General features: G+C 37.1%; 1 protein-coding gene across 4 annotated transcripts in view; it reads left to right on the forward strand.

The window, feature by feature from the left end:
• Positions 1 to 20511, forward strand: part of KIF20B (kinesin family member 20B) — a 39475-nt gene extending 18964 nt beyond the window's left edge. For 3 of the 4 annotated variants that reach the window (XM_065671884.1, XM_065671886.1, XM_065671885.1), the window contains exons 20-33: positions 1619 to 2819; positions 4134 to 4272; positions 5162 to 5284; positions 5643 to 5703; positions 6539 to 6664; positions 6927 to 7063; positions 8071 to 8226; positions 9171 to 9350; positions 9855 to 10019; positions 12228 to 12431; positions 14669 to 14746; positions 15472 to 15613; positions 19081 to 19223; positions 20252 to 20511. In XM_065671884.1, coding sequence (XP_065527956.1) covers positions 1619 to 2819; positions 4134 to 4272; positions 5162 to 5284; positions 5643 to 5703; positions 6539 to 6664; positions 6927 to 7063; positions 8071 to 8226; positions 9171 to 9350; positions 9855 to 10019; positions 12228 to 12431; positions 14669 to 14746; positions 15472 to 15613; positions 19081 to 19223; positions 20252 to 20329 — 2933 coding nt within the window. In that variant the 3' untranslated portion in view covers positions 20330 to 20511. The remainder of the gene's footprint in view (positions 1 to 1618; positions 2820 to 4133; positions 4273 to 5161; positions 5285 to 5642; positions 5704 to 6538; positions 6665 to 6926; positions 7064 to 8070; positions 8227 to 9170; positions 9351 to 9854; positions 10020 to 12227; positions 12432 to 14668; positions 14747 to 15471; positions 15614 to 19080; positions 19224 to 20251) is intronic. The other variant, XM_065671887.1, reaches the window with a different exon arrangement.
• Positions 20512 to 20777: the final 266 nt, after the last annotated feature.

Consider the following 20777-nt stretch of genomic DNA (forward strand, 5'->3'; position numbering starts at 1 on the left):
CTTGCACTAGTATTCTACTTTGCTGCATGGTTGTGATTGTCAATACCATGCATCTAAATCATTTCTAAATTTTATTGTGAATGATCATACCCTACTCACTGTAGGTGTTGGGCTATGATCTGCCACTTTTCATCTTGCCACCTTACATCACAAAATGTATCTTAAGGTACCTCGTCACCTTTCCTTTTTAGTGTGAACTGTGTAAAACTCATGTCCAATGTGAAAATATGTAGCATTTGGATAGGGAGAAAATTATCTCCCTACACAGAATTTTTCATCTTGTAGGATTCAAAAGCATGGCTTCACAAGCCAAAGTAAAGCTGCTGTTGTGTCTGACCTAGCAGGAGCACTTGATATATGTCTAACTAGAACAGAAAAGTACAGAAAAGGAGGAAGGAATAATGTCCTGTGGAATTTGATCACTCTAAAAATAATGAAAAAATCCCAACAAACTGAAATCAGAACCTCTTTTGAGATGGAGAACGCTGTTGCTAATGTTTCAGTATGACTCTTTGTTACTAACTCTATACTTGGATCTGTTTGGAGGATGCTTCTATGTGGTGCCTATTTACTTAACGCTTCCAAAGTAAGATGACAGCCAAATTCCACCTTGCTGTAGTCACAGTACTTGCAAGAACGCTCTGTCAGGCTTGATTTTAATAGTAAAACGTAGAATGTATGTTACTAATTGGACACTGCTGGATTCTAAAATGCTTGTGTGAAGCACAGCTGGAGTCAATTTTGAAGGTGGTGAAATGTGTGTTACTTTAGTTAGAATTGCTCATTACTTATGGGGGAAAAAAAACTGGCTTAAGCTGATAAAATATTTATGAAAACTTGGGGTTGGGGTGGAACATTTCTCCCATCTTTCTGGGAGAACTTTACATGCAACATATTAAGTGCATGCATAAATAGTTATCCTTATATGTTGTTTAGAAACCAGTTGAAAAGAGAGGAAGGTCCCAACACTAAGCAAAAAAACCTTGTGCTGGATTTTTAGCTTAACTTTTAAAGTTAAGGGATAGCAAGCACGAATGAAACTTCTCAGAAACGTATATGACACAGCTCTTCTAAACATGGTAGGAGTGGTTGCTGGTTGTGTTAAAGATGTTGAACTGGTGAAGGTGGAAACTATATATGACTGTGAACAGTATGTAGCTCACAGGTATCACTACCTATTAGTAAAACTAGAAAGGCCTTTCTACTAGTGGTGCAGAGTAGGAGGCTGGAATAGAGCCATGGAAAAGTATTAAGACTTCTCCTCCTGCAAACTTTCTAGAAGCCTAACAGGCACCTATTGCATTTTAAATTAATCAGAGGGCTTTAACAACTTCAAGATCAAAATGTCCAATGATATGGATAAATGCTCTATCTCTGGCAATGTTCAAAGCTAGGTTGGACAGTCCTGGGTGATATGGTCTAGGGAGAGGCATCCCTGCCCATGGCAGGGGGGTTGGAACTAGATGATCTTAAGGTCCTTTCCAGCCTTAACCGTTCTATAAGGATGTGGCTTTCAGATGGTGACTGCTTTCTGTATAGTAATTGCCATCTGGTATTTCTAGTGACTTGTACTATCTGTTTTAACCAGCCTGACCTGTATGTTGCTTTTCTTGTTTAGGAGATAAAAAGGAGAGTTGGGAATATGACATTCTAGAGCAAAAGAGAACTGAATATTTGAAAACAAATACTTCTGAGAACATTGCAGAAATACTAGCACTGAGGGAAAGAACTGAAACCTTGGAAGGTCAGCTAGCTGCACTTGAAGAAAAGAATAAACAAGAGTTTAACGAGCAGATAGCAAACTTGCATCTCGAGCTTTCTGCTTCTGAAGAAAGGGCTTTTGGCTTAAGTGAAGAACTTAAGCAATGTCAAGCTGATTATCGGAAGATTGCTTCTGAATTGGACAAACAGAAAACTATAAATAAGGAACAAGAAGAAAAGATTATTCAGCTAAATAATGAAGTAGAAAGTGCAAAACAAAAGTTAATTGATAAATTGTCACAAATTAAAGCAGTACTGTCCAAAGTAGATGAGGTGTATAAATGTCACTCACTAGCTGAGTCTTATGCTATGGATATTGATTTTGTTAACCTAAAAGCTTCATTAGACTTTCAAAAAGGCGAACTAGAGAGAGCTCAAGTGAGTTCTGTATGCATGCAGTCTCAAACTGCTTCTACAGAAGATCAGAGATGGGAGGGTTCCTTTCACAGCAGTGTTGAAAGCATTTGGGAAGAATGCAAGAACATTATAAGGGTTTCTTCACAAAAAAGTCAGCGGATTCAAGAGCTACTTCAACAAGTTGAAGACTTAAAGAAAGGACTTGATGACTCTGAGAATTGTAATAATCAACTGAAAATAAAATTGAATGAAATCGCAAATCCAGATCATCAGTCCTTAAAGGAAAAAGAACTTATGAGTCAGTTAGAAGAACAAATTCAGAAGAAAACACAGGATTTTGAAAAACAGGCTGCAGAAGATCGCAGAGTAATTGCCGAGTTCGAGGAGGAAGTTACCACCTACAAGGAGAAAATAAGAGAGCTTGAATGCCTATTGGAGGCTTTTAAAGCTAAAGATGACAGCATAGAAAAGTTAGAAGAAGTACTCAAAGAAAAAGAATCTGTTATTTTAAATCTAGAAACTAATACAGTAGCTCTGCAAGAGAAATGTGCCAATTCAGACCTAACCATTAAAGAACTAAATGATAAAGAAGTAAATCTGAAGGAAGAAATTGTGCAGTTGATGAACAGTTTGGAGAATATGAAGCACTGTCTTCAGGAGAAAGAGAAAAATGAGGATGAGCAAATACAATCTATAGAATTGTAAGTAAATACTGAAAACTTCTAGACCTTTGAGAGTAGACTCAAAGCTCCTTTCTGTGAACATAAGTTCATTTTGACATAACACTTGCATGTTTATCAACTTTTTTAACCAAACTGCTCAAGAAGTTATAATATACTACTTGAATTTTACAGTTGCATATTCTGCTGCCTATGTTGTCCTCACCTGTTTGTATATTCTTTCATAAATATGCATCTAAATAATGTGGAACTACTGTAGGGGGAAACAGGAGCATGCAAGGAAATAAAGAATTCTCTGGGGATCTCTAATATTGTTATATTGCATACCCTTTCTGGAGGAAGTAACATATAGTTTAATATTATATCCTCTAACTTGTCTAATAGCAGGTAATGTTTTCTTTGGAAAGGACAGAATGTTAAAAAGGAAAGGAAGAAAGTTTAAAAAAAGAGCTTAGGGAGTAAACAGCTGGTTTTGGTTGCAGCTGTTCTAGGTGAACAGAGTCTACTATAAAAACTTGAAGGAATAACAGGTTTAGAAGGATAGAACTTTCCCCAGCCTCTTCTACTTTTTAAATCTTTAAGAAATAAGAGCTTAAATATATCTGACAGACTATATTTGCTATGTGCTAAGGCAATTGCAAGACAAAAAAAGCTTCAAGATGTTATGTAGCCCTTCTCCTTACTAGGGTTTCTTTTGTGCCATATTTTTAGGTACCTGCATATACTGTGATGCATAACTTAACATGAAGGTCTGGGGATCCCCCACCTTGAAAGGTGTTCCACCTGTTGTGTGGCCTTGTTTTGTATTGTCAGTTATAGAATCTGAAAAACCTGCTAGTTTTAAAGTAAAAATCCAAGGTGTCTTATTGTAAACTTTTAAAAAAATTTAAAAATGAACTCGTCAAACTTCTAAATACTCTTGTAGCCCTTGTAATAGCAGTACTTGTTGCAATGTTATTGGTTTTTCTACTTTCTTATTTTTACGTATTTTGATCCTTACAAGGCCTGGGATGTAGGTATCAGGTTTAAACTTACTTAATATTAACCTTGTTCATTTTCTTACTTTGTAAGGACGCCTAATGATAAAAATGGTTGCTCTGGTCCGCTTAAAAATAATTTGCAGTGTTCAGAAGTGAATCTGATCAGTTTATTACTTCAGGATCATATAATAAGCTGAAATCCAAAATTAAAGTTGTAAGGCTTGGCATCAATCTGATAAATCTAAGATTCTTTTAATGAATGAAAACAGCATAGAGCCTGAGTTAATGTGGAAAAGCTGTTTCTCTGAGATATATAATACTAATGTCATTTATGTCTCTTAATTTTGAACACAAGGCTACGTAAAGATCTTTCTGAGAGTTCTGCCCTTGTACGGAGTTTGAAACAAGACTTGCATAGGAAAATGGACGAATATACAGATTTGAAAGAGAAATTTTCTGATGCCAAGAAACAAATTCAGCAAGTACAAGAAGAGGTTGGTAATATAGGCCAAATGTTTCTTCAAGTTTGTTTGTGGTTCTGTTACTAAAACCTGTTTTCACAAATTTCAAGCTATGAATGTTACGTGATTAATAATAAAGCTGTTTCAAGTGATGCATTTAGCATAACAGTGAATCATCTAAAATTAAATTGCCATTAAAGTTGTAAGCTAAAGATAATGCCAGATGTCAAAACAGATTAATACAGATACTGCAGGGAGGGTGTAAATTTTGTTAATGTCCTTGAAAAAGGCTTGTAAAATCTATGGCTAATCTGGTTATGGAGAAGTAGTTTATAATCTTTATGACAACAGTACCCTTACGTTATTTGCACTGACTTCAAAGACTGATGTTTCAGGGGGAAAACACTGATATCTGGAAGGAGGAGATGGATTATTCAGAAAAAGAAACTGTTAAGATTTTATGTTTCCTATTAGAGAAATGAAAACATGGAATTGCTTTAATGTTAATTGTTAGTATTTGCTTATCAAGCAGCAGGGTTTCTTAGAATGCCATGGGATATTACAAGAACTTAAAATCCAAATGGCTATTGTAAGAGTTTGGCTTAAAAATTAAGACTTGAAGTATTAATGTCTTTCCCAGCAGCCTATAATTTGAGGACCTATTCCTACTCAACTTTCAGTGTATAATCCCTTGTTTGAAAAATAGCAAGGAAATGAATTTGTAGCTTAAGTTATTTCCTGGTAGGTCTTTTTTGTTTTGTTTCTTTTATTTTTGTTTTTAACCCCCAGCCCCTGAAATATAGCTGTTTGCAGATATTTAACTCTTAATTAAAAAGAATTACTTATTTAGGTAACTTACAAAGGTTGCAAAAGGCTTATACAAAATACTAGCTTTCCTTGATGTCTTTGTGCGTTGTTACAGGTGGCTACAATGCGATCTGAGGAGAAATCACTGAGGAGCAAGGTTAATGAACTTCAGAAAATTAAAAACCAGCTCAGTGAAGAATTGGAGATAAAACAGCGCACAATTCTGCGGCTTAAAAAGGTTGGGGTTTTGTATTTTTTTTTTACTGCTTAGTATTTTTTTGAATCCTTGAATGAGGCAAGCAGCAGGAGAAAGCTTACAGAAACTGGGGTAAAGATAAGAGTAGCCACTTTGAAATTAATTTTAATAGGTGGATAAATGACGTTTAAAAAAATTCTCACTGCATGATACTGTCAAATTGTTTTTAAATAATCTGCCTAATTAATACACACTTAATACCTGCAGATATTCTGATTAGTGACACAGATATGTTAGTAGTAATGTTTTCCTCTAAACTTTTTTGGGGTTTAGTCAACTTGAATGCTCCTTAACACCACGTAAAAAATTTATGCTGAACTGTTTTTCTTAAATGCTTTAGGAGCAGCTGAATAATGAGAAGCTGGAAGAAATCTCCAAAGAGTATGAGAAAACATGTAAAGGTCAGAAAAAGACTGTTTTATTACTTCCCCCCTTTGGTGTGGAATGGCAACATAATGAGTTGTCGTATTGTTAATGGACTTGGGACAGTTTTGTATATTTACATTTAAAAAAACCCTAGAAACTTCAAACACAGCATTAAAATTATACAGTCGAACTAAATTTTATTAAGGCATTATTTGCAGGTACATTTGAAAGCAGTCAGTCTCAGATTAAGAAATACGAGCTCAGAGAAAGTGTGAATTTGTTGATATCAGTGTCAGGGTATTAAATGTTGGTATTAGTCATTTTAACAAATTGGAGCACTGAAACCTCAACTAGCACAGTAACTGCAGTTTCTAGCAGTTTCTGCAGGCTTGACAAACATCTAACAGTTGAACAATTATTAGTTTCCCATATAAGTCACAGTCTGATGTTAAACTGAAATGCTTGCCTAAATCAGGTTCATGAGAATCACTTAAGAATTTTGGATTCAGATAGTTCAGTAGAGTTGCACTGTTTCTAATAGAGCTTTTGATCTTGGGGAATGGGGAAATGACTTCTAATAAAGGCCCTTTGGGAGAGGATTGTGGAAACAAGGAGAGGGCTTGTCCTGTTTTTCTGCTGGGATAGAATTAATTGTCTTCCTAGTAGCTGGTACAGTGCTGTGTTTTGGTTTTAGCATAAGATTAATGTTGAAAGCAACAATTAAAACATCAGTGCGTTAAGTAGTGGTTTCTCATGCTCAGTTAGTGATGAGGAGCACAAGAAGCTGGGGGGGAGCACAGCCAGGACAGCTGACCTGAACTAAGTTAAAACATTATAGGGCTCATCTGTAAATATTTTTCAAATCTTCAGATCTGTGTGCAAAGGAAAAAATAATTGAAGATATGCGGATAACATTAGAAGAACAAGAACAGACACAGATTGAACAAGAAGAAGTGATTGAAGCCAAACTAGAAGAGACCAACAGATTAGTTTTGGGTAATCTATGGAAATGGAGCAGGGAGGCAAAATTATATTGGATCCGTTGTGATTAGATGCTTTAAATTTATGGTTTTATTTGTTGACTGCCATTAGGCATTAATTTTATGTAGTACATAACAAACTTCTAACAGTTAAAGGCTCTCTTGTCCCTTTACAGTCACAGCTGATAAATCCCAGTAACTTTAGAATAAGGATGTGAATGTGCTCAAATATGCATTTAAGCTGTATATTATATAACCTCATTTTGTGTACTGACTAGAACTGGAAGTATGGAAGCAGAAATGTAGAGAGCTGAATAACCAGAGTGATAGTGACTGGCAGCAAAAGATGAGCAAAAATGAAGAGAAAAACAAAAGTGAAAATGAGGAAATAATAAAGCTGCAAAAAGAACTGAAGGTAAAATATAGTGACGTAATTCATACTTAGTTTTAAAGCAATAACTTTCATCTAGGAATCTACTTTTTTTTGTGTCACTGTCTTCAAGAGCTAGGGCATCATATGGCAAGTTGTTACACCAGTAAAGGAAACCTCCTCTATAAGCTGCTGTGCACCAGTACAGCAACGTCTGGATGCAATATCTGTGTAATGTATGGCATCACTGAATGCCCCATAGTGAACTGCACTCTTCCCTATATTATGCTACCATAGATGTCCTTCTTATAGCTAGGCTTCTCTGACAGTTGACTGAGCTAATTTAACTTTTGATAGCTATTCCAAACCTCTTTCTTGTCAGTTGCTTTGGCAACTTTAGCAAACTCTTTCAAGATCTTGTGCTTGCTGTATGACCTGTAACCCCTTCTTGTTAGGCTGAGGATTTAACCTTATCCTCAAGGGGTTAGAGAGGAGATTTCCCTCCTCTCTCCACAAGCGGCTGCTTGGGTGCTTTCTGTTTTATATAGGTGAATGTCTGACAAGAGCTTTGATTGTGATAGGAAAGGAGGCAAGGTTGCTGTAGATTAAAGCAACATTCTTTGGTATGCCCTATCTCTGCCTACCATTCAAACTGTCCTGTATTCTTTGCCTTTCAGTCTTGAAATAGAAATAAGTTTTCTAACATATCCTGCAAGGCAGCATAAAAGATTGGGAATTTGTAAGTTAAAAGAGTCTGTTTACTTTTGGTGTAACTTTTATAATGTGCTCACTCAGCACATTTTTAGATGAGAAAAAAAAATTTCCAAGATGTATCAGTCTGAATAAAATGTGCTGAATATCATTCACTTTTTTTTTTTTCAATACGGAGGAACATTTGAGAATGTAATACTTGCACTTGGAAATATGCTGGAGTAAACCTGTATTAGGATTTTTATCTTTTTGAAAGAAATCCGTTTAATGGTAATCTGGATTTTGAGATTTTTTTTTCTTAATCTATATCTGTGGTTTTATTTCTGGTTTAATTAAAATAGGAAAATGAGGCAAAGTATCAAACTGATAGAAAGAAGTGGCTGGAGGAAAAAATGACACTCATACATCAAGTAAAAGAAGCTGAGATCCTTCGCAACAGAGAAATGAGAAAATTTGAGGAGGAAAGAGAACGCCATGTAAAGCAACAAGCAGAAATTGTAAGTGACTGGAGGTCTTGGTGTATTGAATCCTCTAGTGTCTTTAGTACAGAGCAAATCTCATGTGAAGTGTTAACAGAGTGGATGCTTGAGGGTAGCTGACCTTTGTCAAAATCCTCTCACTTTATCACATGGCAAAGCCTAGATGAGACCATCTTGTTAAGAAAACGGAAGAATAGGAGGGTCACAAAATGAAAAAGCTTCATATGTAGTAGAAGTTAACATGCCTATTCCTTTCTATCCTATCACCACCTCACTGAATTCTTCAAACTTTTTGTGTGTAAAACAGCTATCAGTAACCTACACTTACATGAATTGCTGCTAAATTGAAGCTAAGAAAACATACTTGGAAAAACAGGATTGTTTGTTTGGCTTATTCCTAAAAGCAGAAGTTAACAAGAAATCTTCTTTTGAGATTTAGAGTAAAAATACTTGGTTAAAATGCTAGTGGTTTTGCTCCTATATCACTTTCAACTGAGTTAATAGCAAGGTAAACACCTTGCCTGTTCACCAGGCTGCATCATGGTTGTATTTCTTGAGTATATAAAATTATTAAATAAATCTGACCAATCTAAAACTGTTACTTGCATCCAGATATAGTTGGCAATGACTTTCTGGACCTGCAGTCAGTACAGGAGGGTATTAGGAGCTTAAGTTTACTTTAACATCTGTGACTTTGCTTGCCTGAGACTTGCTTACTCTGCTTTTATTACTAACAAAGAGTATAAATATAGACACAGATTCTCTAATTGAAGCATAGTTTGCTTTTGTATGTTTTTTGTAAGAATAGATCTATGCTAGCTTTGTAAGATCAATATAGGCTTTCAAGTTCAAGTTTACTCAGGCCATAAAATAGTTCGGTTTCACATAGTATTACTATCAGAACAGTTCAGATAGTGTGTAGAACTGGTGTTCAGTTCTAATGTATTTTTTTCCCTATTTAGGAAAAACTTGCTGCTGCACAGCTGGTAGAAAAGGACAACAATCTTCAGAAGTGGCGTGAAGAGAGAGATAAATTAGTAGAAGCTTTGGAAATACAGCTCAAGACTTTGGTTTCTAACACCACACAAAAAGATAAGGAAATAGCAGAACTGAAACAGGCTGCACTAAAGGATTTAGGAAAGGTTCTCTCTCTCTTGTTCTTCTGGGATTTTTTTTTTTTACTTTGTTATTCATTAATTCTGCAAAACACAATAGTTTTTTATTATTATTAAATTAGCTGCTCATTAAAAATAGAAGCTTTATGTTTGAAACTAAATTTTTAACAGTAACCAAAGTAGTCTCTTTGATCCTTTGATTGCAAAGTTGGACTGGAGATCTGAAACAGTTGTCATAGCTGCTGCTTTTTTCACAGCAGCAGGGACTTAAGGAGCAAATGGGAGGTGAACTATATCTGTAACTCCACATAAGTAGAGTAAAATAAAAATTTGCATTACATCTTCCCATAAAGGGTGTTACATGACTTCACTTTAAATAGTGACCACTCATACATGAAATTGCTGGCTTTTTGTTGGATAGCTGACTGGTTTAGCTTGCAGCTCTGAAACTGCATCCAAGTAATGATGCTCGTGTATATATTTTCTTTTGCCAATCCTGCAATTTGTGGCATTTTTTGCTATGGATTTTAGGATAAGGAAACTGATATAGAAGAACTAAGGAAACAGCTGGCTGAGAAGGATGACTTTATAAAGGAACTGAAACAGCAAGTTAACCATGAAAGACTTCCGTCTATGGCAAAAGTACCTTTACCTGAAGAAGGACAAGATGAAATAGATCAGTCTGTAAACAAAGAGGTATGGTTTGTTATGGAAAGTATGTACTAATTATAAGCTTTTAATAACTTTTGTTGTTTTCTCAATATATGTTTCAGCAACATTGGGAATCTGACAAAACTTATTGCTCATAGTTGTTCATACTTCAGTTCTGAGTTCTTGTTCATTCTATCTCCTACTTTTGCTATCAGAAATATAGGGTACTTATGTTAATAGCATACCATCTCTTGATACGTTATAGAACTTACATACCTGAGGGAAAAACCTAGTTAACTAATCCAGGTTCTAGAGATTTGAGACATTGTAGTGCCAATTCAGTTTGATTATGCTAAGGGACTTTCAGCTCAAAACTCTTGTGATATTGCCTCTACTGTGGTAATAGAGATGTTTCTGTAATAGCAGCTTCCAACCTATACAGGGGTTCAGAAGAACAAAACAGCATTTCTCCTCTTGCTACAGAACTGGACTGAATGACAAAATGCATCTCTTCATCTCTTTCCTGTCTACTGACAAATAAGATTGGCTAGTTTCTTGCTAGTTCATCAGTTCAGCTAGTGCCATAGAGATAAAGCTTGTGATGAATGAGGGAGGACAGAGTAGCTCTCAGAAGGGTTACTACTTTACACAGCTTTGTAATAGCAGGTAAGAGAGTACCATAAATATTTTTGCTATTAAAATAGCTATTGGAGAATTGTTGTGAACAGTTGGTGCTGACATATTTACCTCAAGGAGATAGAGACAATACTTGTTCCTACGGGTAAGTGGAGGTGTCTAGGAGGATTATGATGTAAGAAACTTATGTTTGGTGTTGAAGTGAATGGGGTAAAGTTTTGGGGGGAGAAGTCAAATAATTCCTGGGAAACACATTGTGACAATAAAGAAGAAAAACTAGAGCATTCAAGTGGATATGTCTCCTGCCATTTAAGAAGAGGGCACTCTGATTAAGAGAGGTTAAAGCTACTGGACAGTTATGGACCTGAGGTTTACAAAATTATGGTTGTGGTGGGTAAACAAAAGTCAGAACTGTCTTTCCTAAAATTCTGCAAGAACTGGGCAGCTCTTGATGAAACTAATAAGAGATAATTTAAACAATAAAAGTAAAATAATTTATTCCTATCTGAACCCACTAATAATCTTCTTAAAACAGGTACTATCAGCAGGGAGTAGAAAAACTTATATTTGAAATCCATAAATATATTCACAAATGGGTACTCTGAGGATTAGGCAGAGGTATATCCTTTGACCCCTCTAATGCAACAACTGAGAGTGCTGGGTGAGTATGGAAAGAACAGATGGCAAGGCGACCAGGATCACGCATCTTATCCCTTAATAACAGCATCTCCCTTTGCCACTGCCAGAGGCAGAATATTGAACTAGATGGACTGCTGGTGAGACCCAGCAGTGCATTTCTTATAATCTCTTAGCGTGAATAGATTTTAGTGATTCAAAATGTCCTGTTTCTTGTTGCCCAAACAATTCTAAAAGGTTTTGGGGTTGGTTTTTTCATGGCTGTTTTTTGGTTTGTTGGTTTTTTTTTTTCTGTAAATCTTTCTTGATGACCAGATCACCTAGTTTTGTTGCTCTTGGTAGAAATAAAAGCTGTATGACATAATCATGTGAATATATCTGACCTGAACCACGTGTTCTTGAAAACTTACCTGTTGCCAAGGCTTATAAAGTGGCTGATTATTAAGTAGAGTGAGGAAGTCCTCATCAGTTGAATTTGGCTTGAATCAGTTGAATCTTGTTACTTACACAATTAACTTCTCTAAGTGTAGAAGGGGAAGGGAAAGCTCCCTGAAAACAAGCTAGGGAAAGACTATGCTTTTCTCTCAAGCTCCTATTACTGCCCAGTTCCTAAGGAGCAGCAGAGCTAACATGAGTAAAATAGCATCAATAGCTGTGAAAACTGACTAGCTGTCTCTGCCCTTGAGGAAAATGACTTGCAAACAAAGTACCAGGCTGAGTTCAGCAAGGAAGACTTTAAGTTCTTCATCATGTATGGAAGTTTTCACTTCTTAAGATTTAACAAGAAAGTTTTAGAAAATAAGAGTTAAATTCTGCTGTAGTTGAAGTAGATTTCTTCGCTTTTATTAGAAGTGTTCAAAAAGCTGACCGCTAGAAAAAGGAATGCTTGCTTTGCAATCCACTGGAGAAGGGTATGTATTATAGCATTTAAGTCATAGTTATTTTAAAGCTCGTTTTCTTAAAATGTTCCTATGCTTGCAGGACCATTCTGAAATTGTCCTTGACTCATCTGAAGTGTCTACAGAAAATGGAAAAACTAGTCGGTTCCCAAAACCAGAGATGGAAATCCAGTTCACACCTTTGCAACCCAGTAAGATGGAGGTGAAGCACCAGGGCAGCGCCATACCAGTTACAGTTAAAATGCTCAAGTCAAGAAAGAAAAGAAAAAGTGAAGAGATGGATGAGGTATGACCTACACCAACTGACATATTCTCTAGTACTCTGATAATTTGTTAAAATCCTCCTGATTCTCACTGGGACCCAAAAGATATATGTAGGGTATATTTAAGCTTCTTCAAATATCATCCTGTCCTCCCCCCTGCCAAGTGAATGAATCTCTGGCCTGTGATGAATAAGGGAATAGACTTACAGACTTCACTTTATCCAGACTCTGGCCCCTTGTCTCTGATTTGCACTTTCTCTTCACCTTTTACATTTCTCTCTCCCTACAAGTGCCATTTGCTTCTGCCTCCAGCTGTGATATATGTGGGATTGCAGACTAGTTCTGTAGATTTTTTTCTTTTGGTTTAGACAATTATTGATGCCAATTATCAACCCCTCTAATGGTCAATTGCAAGTTAAGTCTGTGAGCTTAATCAATGCATTTCAAAGTTTCAAGACCACTTCATTCCACTTTTCCTCCAGCTTGAGTTCTCTGATCATTTTATACTTGAAGGGACTATGTACCAGCACCTGAACCTCCCTGTTTTCTGTAGGCCTTAATACCTCTTTAATTTCTTCAGTTGTATTAGATTATGTACTCCAGTCCTCTTAATGTGCTGTGGTGTTTACATGTGGGACCAAGGCTCCACAGCAGTCCAAGATGGTAAAAATCTTCACTTCTCCTACCTGAACTGCATGTTCCATCCCTCTGCCTTCTATCAGTGCCAACACAGTTTTCTCTAAGACACTTAAGAAGGCCTTAAAACCGTAAGACCGCATTGTGGTGGTGCTTGTAATCGTACTTGTGGGGCTTATGAACCTCTAGGCTTTTAAGGACTTTTGAAGCCTTCAGGTGCGTATGACATTGTGGATGATTTGTCCAGGTAGTAAGTGATGTTTTAGCGAGTGAACTTGTCTCAGCTGAAGAGGGAAGTGTCTGATGCTTTTCTAGCATTTCTTGCTCAATCATTCCTAAGTGATAACTATTTTATTAAGAGATTAAAAAAATGTAAGATAATAATCACTTCCATGATTACTGCGCAAAAGGACTTCAATAAACTCATTTTGTTAAACCTGTTAAAAGCTGTGTAAGTCAGTTCATCTGGAATTCAACACTTCATTCTGGAAGCATGTCCAGAGCTGATTGAAATTTCTTGTGGCTTGAACTAGTTTTCTTTTGAGAGTAGTTTTTTTTTTTTTCAGCTTGCTGACAAAGTAGGTATAAAAATAACCACCATTCTGAATGCACTGAAAAAGTACCGAACTTTTTCTACAGGTATTTAATCAAATGTAGTTATAGAACCATAGAATAGTTAGAGTTGGAAAGGACCTCCATGTTTTTAGAGAAGATTGTTTTACCTATTCTTTTAAATCCTTTCAGTGTTGTTTGTGCTCATACCCTTCTGGGAGAACATTTAGCTAAGTAACTTTTTGATAACATGACACTAAATTTAAAAGTATCCTATTGCTGTTCTGTTCACCCAAATATGACTCTTAAATATAATTTGTTATGCTAAATACATTATAAAAAGATTCAGCAACTTTAGCTGTCACAAGTCTACTGAAGACACAATTTGTTTTTTAAATTGTCTGGAACAGAAAAGCATGTTCTCAGCAGTAAAACTAAGGGCTGGGGGGAAACCTGTGGTGCTCAACCACATACTGCTCATCTCCCTTTTTTTTTTAAGTGGTATAGTTTGGGGTTGGTATTTTTTGGGGTTTGGGTTTGGTTTTTAAAAACCCACATCTTTTGTTGAGACTCGTATAATTAAAGAACAAAATTCTTTCTCTTCTGGCACTGTTATCAGTTGGTATGGCTGTTGGTTACCTGAAATCTCTTGGCACCAATAAATGAGATGAAAGTCATCTTTTAATGACAGCTTAACACTATCATGTTAAGCTGTTTATGTCACTGACATGTTTTTATAATTGTCACTGTAAATTTGAATTTTTATTTAGGTTTATTGAGTTACCTTAAATTTGTGTATTTGCTTCTCAAATGTCTTAAAACCAGAAGTATAGGAAACAATGGAAAGAAGAAAATAACAAATGTCTGAATGTTTTGACCACACGTATTTCTAGTTACCTTCTACAAGTCTGTTTAGCATTTAATTCACATTTGAATAATTACTTCTATCCAGTGTGAGCCAATGGCTCCCTATTGTTAGTCACAGCATTTAAACAGTGGCTGCTTCTGTAACATAAATAATTGTTTTTTCCAGAAGAATCCTAGGTAAAATTCGTCGTATTTCTTTTCTTAGGATTTTGTGAAAAGTGAGAACAAAAAAAATGCAGAACCTGCTATGACTAATTTGCCTTCTACAAGCAACAAGAAAATGGTTTGATTTTATTCTATTTTTGAAGTTAGTTTGGCCTTTTCTGTAAAGGTGGACTTGTGAAAGGAGCAGACATATGCAGCAGTATCTTATCTTTACCTGTGTACTTGAATATGATTCTAAACATGTTGTCCTCCTAAACTCGATAAACTAACCAAAAAGAGTAAGTCTGTATTTGCCAAGAATGTGTACTAGCTGAACTGCACAATCGTTCATAGGGAATGACCTTTCATATTGAATATGCTATTAATATACATGATGATATAGGCAATACCTTTGAAGTAAAAGCAAGGTTTATTTCATCTATATACATGAAAATTGTTAAGATTATTTTAGGCATTAGTAGTAAACTGGGTGGGTTCAGAGGACGGGTAGTAGATTCATTTTTCCCACCAGTTTTCTCTTGTTTTAGTTACAATTAGAACAGCTGGTCTGATGAAATTGCCTACAACTTTGAATCCTTTTTTTTCTTTAAGAAACTGCTTTCTATACTTCTCATGCCCTTAAATGCATCTTGTGAAACTTCGACAATGTTTTTTAATTCTGGGTATAAAATAAGGCTGTTTATGTTTTTTGCTGTGGTAGTGTCATTATTACAGTGAACAGAGATGTCAGTAGGAAAGCTCAAAATGTCAGCTTGAAAATAACACTAAGGTAAAATAAAATAGAATTAAACTTTAAGATAAGTCAATTTGCAACTTCAGCAATGCTCTTGTATTTTTGTACAGATGTCTATACAACTTAGAAAACCATACCCCTTAAGAAAGCAAGAATCCACTTCAAGTAAGAGCTCGGCTAAAAAGAAAGATGGAACACTACAAAAAATTGGAGATTTCTTCCAAAGTTCTCCTACTATTATTCAGTCTAAAGGTTTGTACAGAACAAGCAAGTCTCATTGCATATTCTCTGGGCATTGCAGAATAGCTTTTTTCTACTGTAACCTGTTAATACATATACTGTTAAATGATGTCTGCTTCATTAAGTTGCTGTTTTGTTTATGAAATAAAGGAGTCAGAACCGGGGCCCGCTATATTAAATCTTGCGGAACAGAAAAGGCTATCTTGATTGCAAAGACCACATGGTTATAAAGCTTAGGTTGTGAAAGGTAAACTGGATGGAATGAAAGGATGCAGTGTGGAATATATGCATAGAAATTCATCATAAAAGACATAACTGTTAAGCTCAACATGTTGGAGTTACTTTGGTTTTGCTTACAGTAAAACAATTAGGGGCACTTTCAGGAACTTGTCCTGCTGCTCTAAAGAAAAAATATAAACAGCTGAATCACTACTTGATCGTCAAGCCCACACTTCCTTAGCTTATCTATGAGGATGCTGTGGGAGACAGTATCAAATGCCTTACTGAAATCAAGAAAAACTACATCTACCGCTCTACCATCATCCCTCCACCTAGTCACTTCCTCATAGAAGGCTATAAGGTTGGTCATACATGACTTCCCCCTCATAAAACCATGTTGGCTGTTCTTAATGACCCCCTCATCCTTGATATGCCTAGTGATGGAGTCAAGAATAAGTTGTTCCATCACCTTTCCAGGGATGGAGGTAAGGCTGACCGGTCTATAGTTACCCGGGTCCTCCTTCTTGCCCTTCTTATAGATTGGTGTGACCTTTGCCATCCGCCAATCCTCAGGCACCTCGCCCGTTTCCCACGACTTACCAAAGATGATGGAAAGTGGCCTAGCAATGACCTCCGCCAGCTCCCTCAGCACCCGTGGGTGCATTCCATCCGGACCCATCGATTTACAGATGTCCAGATTGCATAGCTGATCCCTAACCCAATCCTCATCTACCAAAGCAAACTCCTCCTTTGTCCTGACTCCTTCTGGGGCTATAGAAATCCGGGGCCCTCGGGGAGAGTCTGCAGGAGTAAAGACAGAGGCAAAGAAGGCATTCAGCACCTCTGCCTTCTTTATATCCTCTGTCTCCAGGGTACCCACTTCGTTCAGCAGTGGGCCTATATTGCCTCTTGTGTTAGTTTTATTTGCTATGTATTTGAAGAAGCCCTTTCTATTGTCTTTAACCCGACTAGCAAGATTGAGTTCCAAGGAGGCCTTAGCTGTCCTAATTGCCTCCCTACATCCTCTAACAACTGTCCTATATTCCTCCCAAGTGGATCGAGAACTGGTTGAAAGGAAGAAGGCAGAGAGTTGTGGTCAATGGCGCAGAATCTAGCTGGAGGTCTGTGACTAGTGGAGTTCCTCAGGGGTCGGTGCTGGGACCGGTGCTGTTTAATATTTTCATCAATGACCTGGATGAGGGAACTGAGTGCACCCTCAGCAAGTTTGCTGATGACACAAAACTGGGAGGAGTGGCTGACACACCAGAGGACTGTGCTGCCATTCAGCGAGACCTGGACAGGCTGGAGAGTTGGGCGGGGAGAAACTTGATGAAATTTAACAAGGGCAAGTGTAGAGTCTTGCATCTGGGGAAGAACAACCCCATGTACCAGTACAGGTTGGGGGTTGACCTGCTGGAAAGTAGTGAACGGGAAAGGGACCTGGGGGTCCTGGTGGATAGGAGGATGACCATGAGCCAGCAATGTGCTCTTGTGGCCAAGAAGGCAAATGGCATCTTAGGGTGCATTAGAAAGGGAGTGGTTAGTAGGTCAAGAGAGGTTCTCCTCCCCCTCTACTCAGCCTTGGTGAGGCCGCATCTGGAATATTGTGTCCAGTTCTGGGCCCCTCAATTCAAGAAGGACAGGGAATTGCTTGAAGGAGTCCAGCGCAGAGCCACAAAGATGATTAAGGGAGTGGAACATCTCCCTTATGAGGAGAGGCTGAGGGAGCTGGGTCTCTTTAGCTTGGAGAAGAGGAGACTGAGGGGTGACCTCATCAATGTTTACAAATATGTGAAGGGTAGGTGTCAGGATGATGGAGCTAGGCTTTTTTCAGTGATATCCAGTGATAGGACAAGGGGCAATGGGTGTAAACTGGAGCATAGGAAGTTCCACGTTAACATCAGGAAGAACTTCTTTACTGTAAGAGTGACAGAGCACTGGAACAGGTTGCCCAGGGGGGTTGTGGAGTCTCCTACACTGGAGATATTCAAGGCCCGCCTGGACAAGTTCCTGCGTGATGTACTGTAGGTTACCCTGCTCTTGCAGGGGGGTTGGACTAGATGATCTTTTTAGGTCCCTTCCAACCCTTGGGATTCTGTGATTCTGTGATTCTGTGAATCCAGATTCTAAATCTTACCTTGTTCTATAAGTGATCCCTCCTCACCCACACCCCACCTCCCCACCACTTTGTTTCTGTGGAAACTGTATTAATGCTCTTTTTAATGTACATATGTGGGAGAAAAAAATAGTTCTACAGAACCTAAAAGCTGATGTCTTATGAAAATATTTGGAAGACTTCAATAAACTGACTATGAAGCGGTTAATGGATTTCACTAAGTTTAAGCGTAGCCTTGGGAAGATTAACTGCTGGGACTTTCTACTAAGGAATATGTTATTCTTTCCTATACTAAAACATGATTTCTGAGTTACTGTGTTGGAAACAAAAATAAAATTAGCAGTGGGCACAAGGGATTGCCTGTGTTAAATTCTAAAAGATGCAATCGTTTCGTTAAAACAAGATCAGTCATTATTCAGTGTGGGTGGTTAAAATTAAGATCTCTATATCAACTGAAAAACTTGACTTGCTACAGAGTGCATCTTACCTGCTGTAAGACAGTCTAGATGACAATAGTGGGATTTTTAAAACATTCCAGGCTTGTCAGATTTGGTTCCGTGAGGACAACATTGTCCTCAATGTAAGCCAAATTCAGGTTACTCAAATTTTACCATGAAAATACTTAATTTGGGCAAATGAGGCTTAATTTGTAACCTTTAGTATGATGTCCTGTATTTTTTCCTCTTTTACATAACTTGCTATTGTTCAGGTTGTCTTCTTACTTTTCTAGCTCATAATATGCATACAGTCATCTCTTCATAGAGCTAGTCCTGCCTTGGTAAAACTACAGAAATATATAGAGAAAATTGACTCTACCCTGTGCTCCTGTCAGCACAATGAAGTGTTAAGCCTGTTGTTCAACTTTTTTTGAATGTTTTTTTTTTCCAGTGAAATCTGAATCCTACCTGATTTTAAAGGACAGCTTTAAATAGCACATTAAAGTTTTTGCACCTGAAGCTATGGAAAACTTTTTCCAGCCATAGAAAACTGTGGTAGTCAAATACCACATCAAAATTTTTATATTTAAACTTCAGGCAATATCTTTCATTTTTAAGTTGTTTTTAATAAAGCTTGCTTTATTCATTAGTCTTGAGGTTTATAAACACAGCAAGACATTGATTTATGATTAAATATTTTCATCTAGCAAAGAAGCTGATTGCAACAATAAGCTCTCCGAGTTCTGCTGAACCAGAAAGCATAAAAGAAAATGAGCTGAAGCCAAAACGAGCTAAGAGAAAGCTGTATTCAACTGACATTTCTTGCCCTCTAGATATCCCTGCTTCTTCGGTAAGTGATTACAGGTTACTGTTCTGTCCACTGTGATCTACTTCTGTAACTGTGACTTAAAATACACTATTAGTGGGACAGAACAAATCTGAAGGTCGAATCAAGTTGTAGAAGAAGTTTGAAAATACTTGTTTATTTCTTGATTCTACCTAGCCATTGCTTTTGGCCTCTTCTTTCTGCTGTTTTACTTTCTCTGTTTTCTCACCTGTCCATAGATTTGGAATAGCATAATTGTTAACACTAAAGCTACAAAAGTCTGCAAGTACAATTAACTTTGCAGGGTAAGGGAGCACCAACAGTAACTTGCATTTAAGCCCAGCTGATATTTAGGTTACTGTAGGATGATGGTACATCCATGCTTTTCAAAGCACAGCTTAGATAGCCTTCTGTGTGTGCTTAAATTGCGTTGCCCTGTCTAAGCCAGCCTAGAACAAGTCTTCTAGGCCAGGGCTTGATTTATGACTTCTGAAATCCACGTAGATGGTTTTGACAGTAACAATGGCTGCCCATAGTGAGATATGCTATTGACTTTTCTGTAAATTGTATGAGTGGATATAGCAGAAACAAAAATGTTTTTCACAAGATGGTGGAGAAAGTCACAGAAATGCAGAGCAAAAGAAGCTAAGAAGCTTGGAAGTAAAAGGAAAAGTGACTGACCAAATCCTAGGAAAGCAGAGATAGCTAAAGAAAATTAAGATAAAAATGTTTTCTGAACACTTCCTGTTTAACAAAATGAGTATCAGAGTTTAGAAGTGAGAGCTGCTTTCAGATCACATTTTGCTTTGGACTTAGGTATTTGTTTCAGGGGGAAAAAAAGTGATTTTGTGTGTCCCCGGTATTTGTCACTTATTCTGATGCAATAAGAGTTTTTCTGTACCAGAGACCTCTGGCTAAAAGATAATAAGGAAATTTCATTCTGAAAACACCTTCTGGGGAAAAAACAGGTTGTTGATTACATGGGTCTAGAAGTGGATGTAATTTGTCTCTAAAGAAATGCTGAGTAACCCTTGAAATATAATCCCTTTCAGATCCTTATAGAACAAAAAGAGAAGGAAAGCGATCATCTAATTATCAAGCGACGGCTTCGATCAAAACAAGCTAAATAATCTTGCAACAGCATGTTAGTATTTCCTTGTTCAGGTCATATTTCCATTGTATTATTTCAGTTGATTGTACATAGGAAGTAATTAATACTTCTTTATGCTCTGAAGTATGTATATAGATGTATAGGATTGTTCTGATGTTATTAATTTTTGACTTCATTAAAACTTAAGTGCTGTTCAAGAAAGCTTGTGTCTGAGTCCATTATTTTTTTTTATTTTTTTTTTTATTTTTAGGAATGGGGTCTTTGGAAGTGTTCATAATTTACCCATTGTGCAGGAATGCACAATGAAACAGTAGTTTCAGCCCAGAAAGCCAACTGTATCCTGGGCTGCATCAAAAGGAGCATGACCAGCAGGTCGAAGGAGGTGATCCTGCCCCTCTACTCTGCTCTCGTGAGACCTCACCTGGACTATTTGCGTGCAGTTCTGGTGTCCTCAACATAAAAAGGAC

Source organism: Lathamus discolor, chromosome 3 (genome assembly GCF_037157495.1).
Source record: "Lathamus discolor isolate bLatDis1 chromosome 3, bLatDis1.hap1, whole genome shotgun sequence".
Lineage (NCBI taxonomy): Eukaryota > Metazoa > Chordata > Aves > Psittaciformes > Psittacidae > Lathamus > Lathamus discolor.